General features: G+C 39.3%; 1 protein-coding gene across 18 annotated transcripts in view; it reads left to right on the forward strand.

Annotated features, from left to right (window-relative positions):
* Positions 1-14532, forward strand: part of SYBU (syntabulin) — a 109701-nt gene that overhangs the window by 86748 nt on the left and 8421 nt on the right. For all 18 annotated transcript variants that reach the window (XM_081069885.1, XM_081069874.1, XM_081069889.1 and 15 more), the window contains one exon: positions 10757-10859. In XM_081069885.1, the coding sequence (XP_080926011.1) occupies positions 10757-10859 (103 nt within the window). The remainder of the gene's footprint in view (positions 1-10756; positions 10860-14532) is intronic.

The following is a 14532-nucleotide window of genomic DNA, read 5'->3' on the forward strand; positions in this document are numbered from 1 at the left end:
CTCAGGGAGGTTATATGCATAATTAGGTAACTCTGGGTCAGTTTCTCACATTCATGGGCTGGTCTCATTGCCAAGGCTAAGGGGAAAGGTCATGGAGTGACCTAAGCCAGACTCAACAGAACATCAGGTAATTCCTGATCTTTTCGGGCTACTCAGGGTCAGAACAACCATAGGACATAGGACAAAGGTCACCCTAAGGCATGTTGGATGCTAAAATGGGGGTAGGGTAATACAGAAATTCTGGTTTTACTTTTAACTCTTGATTCTTCAGAACAATGAAAAGGAAGGGGCGTAAGAACAAATGATACACAGAGCATTTCTTTTTTCCTAGGGAAAACATTACATAAAAGTGGATTTACTCTTTTAATTTATTTCTTAGGGATACTTGTGCCTCTGGAAATACAAATAGATGTTTATCGGAATGGAAAATCTAGATAGATGAGTAACGTAACTCATTTTTTTCATCATCCGGAGAATGAATAAATAAATTATGGTATAGGTCATACAAACGGAATATTATATAACAGTCAAATGTGTGCACTACAACTATATGGGTAATTTTAGCAATATAATTTTGAAAATTATCTCAAAAGATTATATATATGTAAAAGATTATATATATACACCTGATATAGAAAACAAAATAAGTCTACTTTTTAGGAATACATAAACATGTGACAATTCTTTGCAAAAAATGAAAACCAGGAAATGGTGAACAGGGAAGAGGATGAGGGGGGTAGACGTAAGCTAGAGTCAACATTCTAATTTTTGTGATGGGTGGTGAAAGGACGTCGGGAGTGCTGAGAGATCCGGTGATGTCATTCTCTGGAAGACTGTTAAATGGAGTGAAGGTGACCAGTGCTGCTGAGAAAGTCAAGGGAGTGATCCAGGTGTGAGACCCGACTTCAGTGTAGCTTGTGGATCGTGACACTCCTGGTGCTGCAGCCCAGGGTGGAAAGGAACCTGTCTGTGGAGAGCACATATGTATGGTGTACCCTGGAGGCTGTCACACAGTGCTGACGGTGGTGACGAGAATGAGGGGAGGCACTGAGGGCTATTAGGTCTTACAGTCAATTAAAATATATATATATATATTATATTATATTATATATATTAAGTTATATATATATAACTAACTATATATATTAACTATATATATAATATATATAACGAACTATATATAACTATATATATTAAGTTATATATATTAACTAACTATATATATTAAGTTATATATATTAACTAACTATATATATTAAGTTATATATATAACTAACTATATATATTATATATTAAGTTATATATAATATAGTGTGTATATTATATTATATATATATTGTTATATATATATATACATATATATATATATATATAAAACTTAAAGGACTGAAGCAAGGTTAAAAACAAAAAACAAAAGAAAATGTTGCTTTAGAGTCCTTGTTGCGTGTCTCTGCAGCAAGTTGTAACTTATGTCATCTTTTTCCTAGCAAGTGGGTGTTTTGTTCCATTCATGGTCTCTAACTGCTTGCACACAGCATCACCTTACTGAGAAGAGTGGAAAACGAGGTGATTTCAAAAAGACCCATCCTTTCGTTCTCCTGTAATTCTATACTTAAAGTTGCAGACAATCCTAGCCTAGCCCTGCCTAACACGTTTTAGTGTTGGTGGCATCTCAGTCTCCATCTCTCTCTCCCACCCCTTCATCACCTCCTTCCTGATCTGTTAACTCCCCCCACAAAGACACCCCTGCTCTGAACCCACCACCGGCACCTTGAGTGCTGCTTTTCCCTGATTTAGGTTTTCCTGCCAGACATGGAGGGCTGGCACCTCATTTTGGTAAACACTGGATAAACACTTCTCCTTAAATAGAAACGGCAGGCTCTCCAGCTAGCTTTTTAAAGGGGCAGAAATTTAGTTCAGTTCAGCACATTTGGCAAGAAATCAAGGATAAGGAACATGTTTGAGTCTGCACAACTCTTCAAGGAGGTTTTGCTCTGGTTATTACCGGGACCCTAAGATAATCAATATGGATGAAGTTCATGGCCACTGGATGAAACCCCTTCCCAGACCTGCTCAGTGAAAGGCAGTGGGGGAGAGGATTGCCCCTCTAGCCAACCTACCGCAGGGCTCGTGCCCAATGCTGATTCACTGTGGGTGACGATGCCTGCCTGTATGGTTCCTTTGGTGGTATTCAGTAAGTGAGCCATGGATGCGTCGGCCATTTGCAGCAGGTTAGGGCTGATGGGATAACCCAATGGAGAACATGCTGGATTGGGAGGTGTTTCCTTCTGCCAAATGGTGTTTGACACCCCCAACTCCAAATTGGTTGACCCTTCCTCTTTAAAACAGGATTATGAGGACTTCAAACTATGGATCAATTGCTAAGCAAACCAACATTTGTGTACATGAGTTTGGCTGGAAATGCCCAATTTTGAACAACCTGTGCCTTCTCTATGTCCTTCTTTCCCCTCCAATCCTGTGAAAATGCATTTAGCTCAGGAAAGTGTTTCTGGAAAGCTATAAGAAGACAGGTCACTTGGTAAACTAAACTCTTCTCACCTGTGTACTTTGCCTGTGAATTAACTCTTCTTTTTGGTTGCCTATCTGCCTTGACTTCTGCTCATTCACCTTCCACTTCTCACTAAGGAAAGCCTTGTAATTTGACTGCACCTGGAAAGAGAGTCCAGAGGCTCTTATCTTTGGAGCTCTCTTCCTCACAACATGGTCCACGATCACGTACTGCACAACCATCTATAGGAATTATTAAAAATGCAGATTCTTAGGTTCCCCCAAAACGTTCAGAACTGGAATTTCTATGAATGTTGCCCAGATTCCGCACTATTATTCAACTTCCCGGGTGATCTTTATGCATAGTAAGGTTTAAGAATAATTGCATTTTTAATAATAATTATGAGATTAATGTTTATGAGCATGCCACACACTTCCCATGCGTTTCACTTTTCATTCATTTCAATTTCACAATGCTACGGGGCAGGAATATTAATCTACCCAGAGCAGGGCCTGACACATGACATATGTCAGATTCATAGTAGATTTTTGTCAAACAAATTAACCTCTTATAGATATATTTTAAAGGTTATTATACACACACACACACACACACACACAAATCAATTAATAAACTAAGGCTTAGAGAGGATAAAACACTTGGCCAAGAACACATAAACAGTGAGAGATGGAGCCAAGCTTTGCAGTGCCTTCTTTAGGTTTAGCTTATTGGTGTATGAATTTGCGGGTGGGTGCCTCCCTCTGGTGATGCTGGGTAGTGCATGGCAGGGGCGCTGGAAAATGCTAGAGGCATCTGCTTGACCTCTGGTTGAATTGATTGATCTCTTCTCGAGCGTTCTCTTGGCCATCTCTGGTAAATTGACAGGGCCACATATTTATTTATTACTAATGAAGAGAACAGGCCCAGGGAGGTTGGGTGATCATTCACAAAGCCAAACAGCACCATTCTCCTTCCCCAAAGCAATCTTACTTTTCCCTGGGAGTGAAGGAGAGGGAAACTAGATGTATCCTGGGTCCCTATGGGAAATTAATAAACCTTTTGCCCTGGTTAGAAATTTTCACTTCCTCACTTCATGCAGTCCAGTCCCTTTATACCCTTTATCATTTCTTTCATTTACTTTCTTGGTCGGTAGGTGGATTGCCTGTATTTCTGCCAGGACAGGTAGCTGAGCCAACTCAAGACAAAAGGAGTGAAATAGGTGGAGCCCCCTCTCCCACGCTCGCTCCCTCCCTTTCTCAGACCTTCAAAGCTACCTGGCTCCAGGGACTGGCCTCTGCTAAGATTGAGCTGTTGTGAACCTATGTGATTTCCCTGGAGCTTTCTGAAGGCAGGGTTCTAACCCAGGAGCAACTCTAGAGGTTTTTGGAGGAGGCCCTGTGGAGTTTGTTTTGGGACCATAGATCTGTAGACATACTCTGTTTTGTTCTCTCTCTCTCTCTCTCTCTCTCTCTCTCTCTCTCTCTCTCTCTCTCTCTCACACACACACACACACACACACACACAGAAATAGAAAAATGTTCTCCACTAAAGAATGGCTAAGGGAAAGCTACCTATTGTAAAGGGTGTTTATAAAAATGTATGACTTAAGTGAAATAAGGCATTTCCTATTGTGAGGCTTTTTAGGGGAAAGGTGTTTGAAAAGCCCTCTTCTGGCCCTTTAGTGACTGCACCACCACCACCCCACCCCACATAGTTCTAGATAGAAATAATAAAAGCTAACATATATTGAGTGTTTGCTATGTGCCAGGCTCTGTTCTAATTTTTTTTCATGTTTTATCTAGTTCCCACAATCCCTTAGCAATACTTACTATTAATGGTATCATCCCCATTTTACAGATGAGGAAACTAAGGCAGAGAGAGAGAGAGTAAATAACTTGTTCAAGGATCCACAAAGAGCCACGATTCGAACCCATGTAGCTTGACTCCAAAGCCCAGTACATTATATGTGTAATTACTTTTATGATAAAATAATTTTCTGTTAAAAAATTTAGATTTTTTAAAGAAAATAACTAATTGTCCATAATTGCATTGTACCCCTATTTATATTTTTTATAATGAGTAATATGCACATGATTAGAAAAGCTAAATGGCTCAGAAAGATAATATAAAAATAAGAATCTCTTTATATCCCCATGGTCCCATTCCCAAGGGAAACCACTGTTAACAGATCTTTTTTAATTCCTCCAGAAAAGGGTTCTATGCAAATAGCAGGTTATATTTTATTTAAAGGTTTTACACAAAAGCAGACATGCCACGCCCACTATTTTTCATCTTGATTTTCTCATCCAACAACCAGTTTTCCAGATCTTTTCAGCACACATAGGTTCATGTCACTCCTTTTCAAGATTACAGAGTCCTAGTTGATAAACAATTAGGCTGTCTTTCCGGATAAATTCCTAGCAGTACAGTTTTCTTTTTATGCATGTTGCATTGTTTCACTCTCGCTGACTCTTATACGAGTGCAGGTTTCCTCACACTCTTAACAGAATCAGTATTAGCAAACTTTGACTTTTAATTTTTTGCTAATCTGATGAAGACAATCTCCTTGTTTTAATTTACATTTTTAATGTTGTAAGTGAAATTGGATGGCTTTTCATGTATACTGGTGGTTTGTTTTTCTTTATTTTTTGTTTTCTCATCTGCCTGTTCATGTCCTTTGCCCATTTTCCTGTTAGGTTTTCTTTTTCAAATTTGTATGAGCTTTTGGTAAATTATGGCCATTAACCCTTTATCACATGTTGTAAATAATTTCTTTAAATTTATTCTTTTTGACTGCTATTTTCCCATAAACAGTTTTATTTTTATGTAGATGTATTAATACAAAACTATTCACTAAAAAATACTTTAAATTTGAACTTCCTTTTTTGTTTTTAAATGTGTACACATGTGCTGTTAAGTTTATCACAGCACCATCCATTGCACATAAATTAGAATGAAGATAAATCTTTTCTGAAATTATGATTTAAATTGAAATGTTTGCAATTGTTGAGGAAAACTTCTGAAATGCAAGAAAACCTTTCTATATATTTTCAATTTATTGACCCTTTTGACGAAATGTTCCTTTTCTGAGGTAAACATTATAGTGGGTTCCAGGAATAGTTTGCAAAAACTGAAACAAAAGTCCTCTTTAGGCTATGAAGCATTTTTGTGATTCACTGGCTAGGCCCCCCAAAGCTTTGCAGCTAAGAAAGAGTCAATCCTACTGAGTCTACTTTAGAGTAGCTTTTATAGTGTCTTCTATAATTACATGTGTCCACTGCCCCAGCTGCTCCCTAATAGCTCTGCTTGGCTTCAGTGAAAATGGCTCATCTCTCCTCCCTAGAGACCTTTAAATAAAAGATCTGTGTATCTGTGTGTGGGGATGGGGGATGAGAAGATGAAGGGATGAGGGATTGGTTGGTTTCTTGTGTGTTTTTGTTGTTGTTGTTTTTCTTTTTTAATTTGCTGCCACTATTCGAGATGGAGATATAGGTGGCCAACTGAATTAATTTGATAGCCTTGTGATGACACCTTAAGATTCAAGGAGGGTTTGGGCTTGCTTCAATCCCTGGTTTCGAATGGCTTAATACAGCTTTGTGGACATCAGGATTGCTCTGTTCTGAGAGGCCTGTGACACCCTGATGTATGAGGATTCCACAGTATCCTGAAAGCAGGACAAAATAATAACGTCCTAAGAGACCAGATCACAGGCAGTGATTTAAAAAAAAATAAGTCTAGTTATCAGTTTTTGCACATATTCTGTTTTGTTTCCACTTTTCCTTCTTTCTCTAATTCCTGGCCTCACCATCCCATGTACAGTATGCTTGTTCCCCTAACATTACGAGTTAAAGTAACAGCTCTCAAGAGAATGCAGCAATACAACCAAACAGAAAACCACCAGAATTTCTGGATGGAAATTCGGATAGTTGGAAAAAGCCTTCTGCTGCAGGTTGGTCCGTCACCACGACTGACACCACAAGATAGCTTTCAAGTCACCAAGTTCAGTCCTGGAGTCCTGCTCCCCCAACTGCAGCAGTTGATCGAAGACACTATTGATAAGGAACAAAGACAATGTTGGGGAGGATGACTTGGCTGTGCATATATTTTAAATTCCCTCCAGGTTTGCAAGCACAACTCGTCAACAGCTAAATATCGTTTCCCATACTTTGTCAGTGTTTCCCACACTATTGTTTCCCTGCGACCTCAGACATTTACCAGTTGGGTGTCTACACACAGGTAGATGGGGACAAACGTTGTTGACCACAAAACTGCTTTAGGCTGATGTCCTCCAAAAAAATCCCAAATATGGAATACATTCCATATTTGGAATTCCATATTTGGAATTTTCCCCAAAATTCCAAAAAATATGGAATATATATGAAAAGTCTTTAAATCGAACATCTTCTTTGGCTTAAGATTTCTAATTTTAGAAATGTATTCTAAAGAAATAAGCAGGCAAGGAGGTAAATTTGCATGCACAAGGATGTCCATTGAACATTAAGTCTGTGTTTAAGAACGCAGACCCTGGGGTCAGGCGACATGGGTTCCAATCTTGGCTCAACTTCTTTTTATTTTTTTTTAACTTTTATTTATTTTAGCGTGTTTTTTCAGGACCCGTCAGCTCCAAGTCAAGTAGTTGTTTCAGTCTAGTTTGTGGAGGGCACAGCTCACAGTGGCCCATGTGGGGATCGAACCAGCAACCTTATTGTTAAGAGCACCGCGCTTTAACCAACAGAGCTAACCTTCCGCCCCTGGCTCAACTTCTAATTGGTTGTGTCACTCAGCTTCTCTGCCTTATCTGTAAAAGGGACTGATAATTGTCCCTACCTCATAGTACATGTCCCTGTGCTATCATGAGAAATAAGTGACTTAATATGTAAAAGATACTTAGGATAATTTCTGGCACATAGTATTTGTTACTAATAATTGGAAAATCGACGTAACCTACATATTCATTGATTTAATAAAACAAAATGTGGTATGTTTTCAAGATATTCACATATGAAAAGAACAAATTAGGTTACATGATACTGTATTAAATATGAATGCTGAATAGTTGTATATCAAAACGTTACCTGTTGTTATACTTTTGGTGATGGAATTATAGACTACATTTTCCCCTCTGTATCGCTGCTATTTTTCAAGTTTTCTGCAAAGGAAGTATATTATATAATAAAAGTTTTCTTTTAACCTCTTCAGAATAATAACAACAGCTAACATTTATTGCGAGTTTACAATGTTGATCAATTTTATATACTTTGTGTGTGTATACATATATGTATATATTCATTGCTTACAATAACTCTATGAGGCAGGTGCTATAATTATCACCTCCATTTCACAGATTAAGAAACTAAGGCACAGAAAGCTGAAGTGACATGCCTAAAGTCCTCCATCTAGTAAGTGGTGGAGGTGGGATTTGAACTCAGGCTGCCTGACTTGGGGCCTATATTTTTAATGTGAAGATTTGTAAGATTTCAGTAACCCAAAAGAACATTGAACTATAGCACCCACGACAATAACGTGGTTGCATACACTGTTTAAAGGAAATGAATAAAGAATGCCTCTCTTTCCTTGTATCTTTGGTGCCAATAGAGAAACAGAGGGTTTTCAGGTCTCCAGCCTACCTCTTAGTTATCTTGCATAGCAAATGGAGAGAGTATATCAGATGAAGTAAAAGGGACTTTTCTGTATATGCCTTAAAAAGAATATGTTGTCTTTGCATTATATTAATCAAACTGGAAATAGTTTCTCTTTTTTTCAAATCATAAACTGAAATAGTTGAGAAGTAGCATATGCATTTTTCACTATCATTTTACTCAGATAGTCCTGAATGCAGCTGCTGGGTACCCTGAATGAGTCTTCTAATCTTTTTCAGATGGGCAGAAGATAAGTTACAAAAGTACAGGAACAACATGATCTCAGGCCCTGCAAATACGTAAGAGTCAACATATTTAGTTCCAGAAGCAATAATGTGTAGAACAAAGTTGTCCCTTCAGTTCAAAGTACATAATTACCAGAGACCAAAGGCATCATGAGGTAACAGTGGATTTTCAGCAATTACCTGTTTCTGTTCCATAATTTCCATTTTTATGCAGGCCGCTAAATTACAATTGATGGCTTTGTGTGTATCTTTTAAAGATGAACATTGGATATCTCAGAGTAATAATTTTACAGTAGAAAATAGTATCTTAAACCTGATGACGGCAACCCCAGTATCTATTTTTGAAAATCATCCATCTTTATCATTTAATAACCAACCTGATCATTTACTAGCAGACAAGACTGGTTGAATTAGGCTGTCAGGACTACTCTGTTCCTGGACACTACTACCAATTATGAATCCCTGAGACTGTCAAATACTACAATTTAGCCAGTGCATTTCGTTTCTTCTTTTTTTTCTTTCTTTTTTTTCTTTTTAGCCAGTGCATTTCTCAGAGCCAACTAATTAAATTCGAGGAGCTTCTAGAGTTCATTATATCACTAGTCAAAGTCTCTGAAATCCAGAAGGAATAACCCGTCCCCATCCTGATAAATTGCTACCCTAATCCTCCCAGAATTCTGTTGGGAGCTGAAAGTCACTACTGTCATCTGTGCTCAGATGTCATTCTTGATGTCTTTCCTAGAAGAGGCTGAACTTCCTGAGAGGTCCTGGAAGCTGGGGAAGGGATTTCTCTCTCTCTGCCTTGCTGTTGCTTACCTTCCCCTCTTGCAAAACTAATACAGCCCGTCAGTGAGAGTATCTGTTCACCAGTGGGCCAGACTGGCCACATCATGAACTTGCATGTACGGCTCATCTTACCAGTTAGGGAAGTGGTCGTGTATATTTATTCAAGAACTTTGCTTTGGTCCTGCTTTTCCCACTGCCTTCCTGAGGACTCAGCACAGTTCTTAGAAGTAATACTGGGATTTGGTCCTGGACAGGATTCGTCTGTCATCCACACATCTTGGACACATTAGCTTTGGTCTCCTCAATAGTGAAATTAATGCCTGCCGTACAAAGTTGTCAAAAGGTATAAAGAATGGAAAGCATCTCAATAGCTTTGGAACCTACTAGGCACTCAATAAATAGTTTTGATTGTGATCATTATTGTCCAATGCTTCTTAGAAACTCAAGAGATTTAAAATATTCATATTTTCCTCAACTTAGAAATGTGAGCTGGCTCTGGGTTCTACACCAGAAGAGTCAGAAATTGTGTTGGAGGAGCTGAGACAGGGTCAAATAAAATTGTACACCTAGATTTGTTTTCCAAAAGTATATGGATTTTCATTTTTTGGTGTTTTTTTTTTAATCCTCTTCCTTTTTCCCACTTACTCTCTCTTGCCTCTTCCATATCCTTTCACTTTCCCAGGCAATCCAAGGAATATTTCCATTATTATTACTATTTCAGAACTACATGCTTTTTTGTTAGTAGTGAATTTATATTAATTATTTGACCACACAGCATGTTTCTAATTACTTACCAAACTCTAGTCTGTAGTCAACATATAATGTGATCTTTGTATACTAATGAACAATCCCTCTACCCCCAAAAAAACTAAAATTTCAAATTTCAGTATAACTCAGAAGTTCCACCACTGTCACTGTGAACATTTTCATTCTGTTTGGAAATGTTCAGTTCCTGCTTTTCATTAAGGTTCTGTTCTGACAGAAAAAGTACAGCTGCAGTCAGAGAAAGTCAATAGTCAGATAGTGTCGGGGTTGAAGCAGTTATCTGGAGCCCAGGCTTTCTTCCTGACTGCTTTTAACTGGTTGATTATCTCCAGACGCTAACGTGCCAAATTCAAGTATGGCTAGCTGACTACAAAAGCCCAAAGGTAAACTCTCTTGAGGAAAAAAAAAAAAAAAAAAAAACCTGCTTTTGGACTGACAAGTATGCCTTTCGTTTTGCTTACAGTTTTGGCCACCGTGTCATTGTTGAGGGAGCGTTTGGCTGATTCATAGGGTGGGCACACATTTCTGCCCCCACTTGGGTCGCTGTTGATAGTCTTCGGAAAGACTGGCCTCTTTATGAAACCAGCCTTACTGTGCCTCTAAGCTGTGTTTATGAAATGATGTCCTTGTACTCGTGCCTTCTCTTGTCTGCTCTGAGACAAACGCTGAGAGCCCGGGAGCTCTGGAGTCTTGCCACTTGCTGAGTTCGAGTGCAAACGCAGGGAGCCAGGGGCCTTGGAAGGCAGAGAACTGGGCAGCGTGTTCTCAGGTTTCCTTCCCTTCACACTTCTCTCTCCCCTGTTGTTTTTCAGGTAGTGAAGCTGATTTTAGCTCCTCCAGCAGCACTGGCAGCATTTCCGCTCCTGAGGTCCATATGTCTGCTGCGGGAAGCAAGCGGTCCTCTTTTTCACGCAAGTAGGCACTGTCTCCTGCTCTGTAATTACTAAGATGCTTCACACAGGTGACTTACCTGCACTTTATCTTTCTGTAGAACCACCTGGGTTACTGTCCATTCATATTTTATTATTTTTCAGTGAGTGGTGCTTGTTTGTTTGCTTTCAGCAGTGATTGGAAGTTGGTACTTTCCCCTGCCTTACCTACTGCGGTCACATGGCATGGCCTGTGTTTGTCCACCCAGGACTCTCTCTCATCCAGTCCTTGGCTCTGCACCCACTCCTCCTCTCCTCCCTTCTCTGTTTCCCTCACTCACTTGTGTACTCACCTGGCTATCAAGCTAGTTTCCCACTTCCCACCCTGCCTCCCCTTCATGAATCTATGGTCTCTGAGCTGTGAAGACTCTGACTTCACCCTTTCTTTCCTCGAGGTGAGCTTCCTTTTTTTCATTCCTTGTGAAAGAAGCATAGTGACCTCCTAGCCAACCCAATATTCACTTGGGGACAGGGTGAAGGAAATGTGAAGTTCTTAGTCATAGGTGACCACCACTTCAAGAAGCAATAGAGCTGACAGCTGGGTGTGCGGGCTCTGAGCCCAGCTACCTTGGTTTGCATGCCAGTTCTGTCACCTACAGGCTGTGTGGCCCTGAGTAAGATGCTTAATTTCTCTATGCCTCAGTTGCCTCATTTGTAAAATAGGGCTATATTCACACCTACCTTGTAGATTTTATTGTTAGGATTAAATTGATTACTACAGGTAAATTGTGGGATCAGTGCTTGGAGCATAGTAAGCGTCAACAAAGGTTCGCCATAAAAAGGTTCTGTTTGGATTGAGGGAGAGAAGGATTGTGAAGAAAAGGGAGCCACTGTTCACATTTGGTGGGACAGGTTGTAAGCTCCAGGATTCCCTGCTACCATCAGTGGCCTTATTAAGTCATTCAGCAAGTATTTATGGAACATCTGCTATGAGACAGATTCTGGATATATGGCAGTAAACAAAACTCCATGAAAATTATAGTCATTCTCGTAGGGAAAGAAAGACAATAAGTACATTAATGATGATTTTTAAAACATGCAGAGAAAGGATAGAGAGAGTAATTGGTTGTGTGGAATACTGTACAGAGGTTGGCTCTGGAGACTTCTGAGATGAAGTGACCTCTGAGCAAGGACCTGAACCAAACGATGGACACTTGGGGATGATTTGTCTTTAGACTGTGGGCAAGTCACTTGACTGTCCTGGGCCACAGTGTCCAAATGTGTAAACAAGAGATTGGACTACATGATTTTTTAAGGCCCCTTCCTGTAGAAAAACTGTTTAGTTTCTGAAAGCTTGCATTTCCAGCAGTCAGCAAGCAAATATTTCCCATTTCTCTTGGGTGAGCAGAAGCTCTGGCTGGTGTTTACAAAGGGACCTGAGACCCACAGCATACAGTTTGTTAAAAACAAAGCTGAAGGCAGACAAACCTATAACAAAGGAGTGAAGTGCACACAGAAAAAACATAATTGTTCTATTCCCAAACACCATCTATTTTGGAAATAAAGTGCCTCTGAGATCACAGGACATGAATATAAACATTCTCTGTATAAATCAGATGGGGTTTGCTCTGAGAACAAATCATTTATCTAACCCATTCAAGAAATTAGCACATACCCATGAAAAAATAGAGAAGCAAAATAAAACATAAAGGTCCTGAAAGAAGAAGCCAATTTTATTAAGCATTTCAAAGGAATTTGTGTTTGTGGTTAAATTCCAAGGTAATGTCAATAACTGAGTGACTCTGAGAAAATATTCTAGTCTGGAACCCATGATTCTTCTACGTGATTAAAAATTGATGTGTTAAACATAAAATAGCTAAATATAATTATGTACAAATCAGATATATGCTAAATAGATGGAAATTGAAATTGGGAATGTTCTACCCATTCTCCTCACCTTTATTATCTGACCCAGGCACAGAGCAGCATCAGTAGATTTCTATGGACTATCTCGGGCATTTCACATAATCTCCATGTTCTGCAGGACCAAGGACACCTCCTCTAGGTGGGGGCCGGGTATCCATACCAGACTCTGTAATAGCCTGTGATCCTTTTAACTGGCTCTTTCCTCCTATAATAAATGCATTTTTGTGCGTGGGGAGAATTAGTTCCTGGGGGGGAAGAATGGTAGGGACATTTGGTAAAGTGGTGGGAGAAGTGAGGGACAGGTGGAATTGATGAGAATGTTTTTGATAGGATTTTAAAAACAAAACTTGAATGATTTCCCAATGATCCCTTCTTAGAGAAGGCCAACTCTGCTGATATTTCTGAGGAATTTTCTTTTCCTAATCTGATCAGAGGCAGACAGACGTGAGAAGGGAAAAAAAAAACAACAATTGGAGTCAGACAGACCTGGACGTTGAGTTCAACCTCATTTGTTTATTAGATGCATGACCCAGAGCCCCAAGCCTCATTTTCCTATTCTGGAAAATGGGGTAATAATGGCATCTACTTCAGTGAGTTAAATGAGCTGAATACATACATACATTTAACACAGCATCCAGAACTTACTAAAAGTGTCAATAAATGGTTGTTTTAGTCAGTAGCAGCAAAAATATTAATGGACATGAAGCTGCTGTCACTGTTGATGGTGGTGTTAGTGGGTGATGATCATGGTGATGAGGATCATATTAGCTTGCTCGGGCCGCCATAACAAAATACCAGAGACTAAGTGGCTTAAACAACAGAAACTTACTTTCTCACAATTTTGGAAGCTGTGAGTATGACATCAAGGTATACCGGTGGCTTGGCTTCTTCTGAGGCCTCTCTCTTTGGCTTGTCCCTGTTTCTTCACAAAGTCTTTTCTCTGTGCCTGTCTGTGTCCAAACTAACTTCCTCTTCTTATAAGGACACTAGTCGCATTGGATGAGGGCCCACCCTGACGGCCTCATTTGAACTTAACCCTTTTGCTGCGATGTTCGTTTATATCCAAATGAATATATTGAAAGTTTTATATATAAAAATAATGTCATTTATATACAAAGCAGCTCAAATTGTTATTATTAAATGCATGCAATAGGTCAAAATATGAACTTTTTGTTTTTTGTGGATTTCTGATATATTTTTGGGGGGAAAAGTTGAAATCAGTTAACACAGTGTAAGAGTTAATTACATTTTTTAAAGCCCTTTTTCCTAATATGGTCACATTCTTTGGTACTAGGGGTTAGGGCTCCGGCCTATGAATGTGTGGGACATGATTCAGCCCATAACAATGATCGTGTGATGATGATGACGATGATGATGATGATGGTGGATAGTAATGTTACCTGGGGTAAAGAGCCATGGCTGGGCCCCTTGTGAGGTTTCCTTCTTCACTTCTCCCTTTCTCTCACTTTCCGTTGGTTGTATTCAGGTTTTTCAGGAAGGGGGCGGGGTCAGCAGAATTCTGTCTCCCCTTTGTGGACTGCGTTCTTCTTGTCCACCAGACCAAGGGATACAGGGTGGGCTGAGGACAGTAACATTAATGTAAGGACCAGAACTGATACTTTTGTGCATGTAGTTTTGTTTTGTTTTTTAAACTTAGCTCTTACAAAGAGTCTAATAATTCATTTCCTGAAAATATGTGAAGACTCGATTGTACGTTAGTAATGTTTAATAGCTTAAGAGTTTTTGCTTTATTCTGTATAGCAGATGAGTTCTTACAAAAATCCTCATCAAAT

This window comes from Rhinolophus hipposideros (genome assembly GCF_964194185.1).
Source record: "Rhinolophus hipposideros genome assembly, chromosome: 13".
Taxonomy (NCBI): Eukaryota; Metazoa; Chordata; class Mammalia; order Chiroptera; family Rhinolophidae; genus Rhinolophus; species Rhinolophus hipposideros.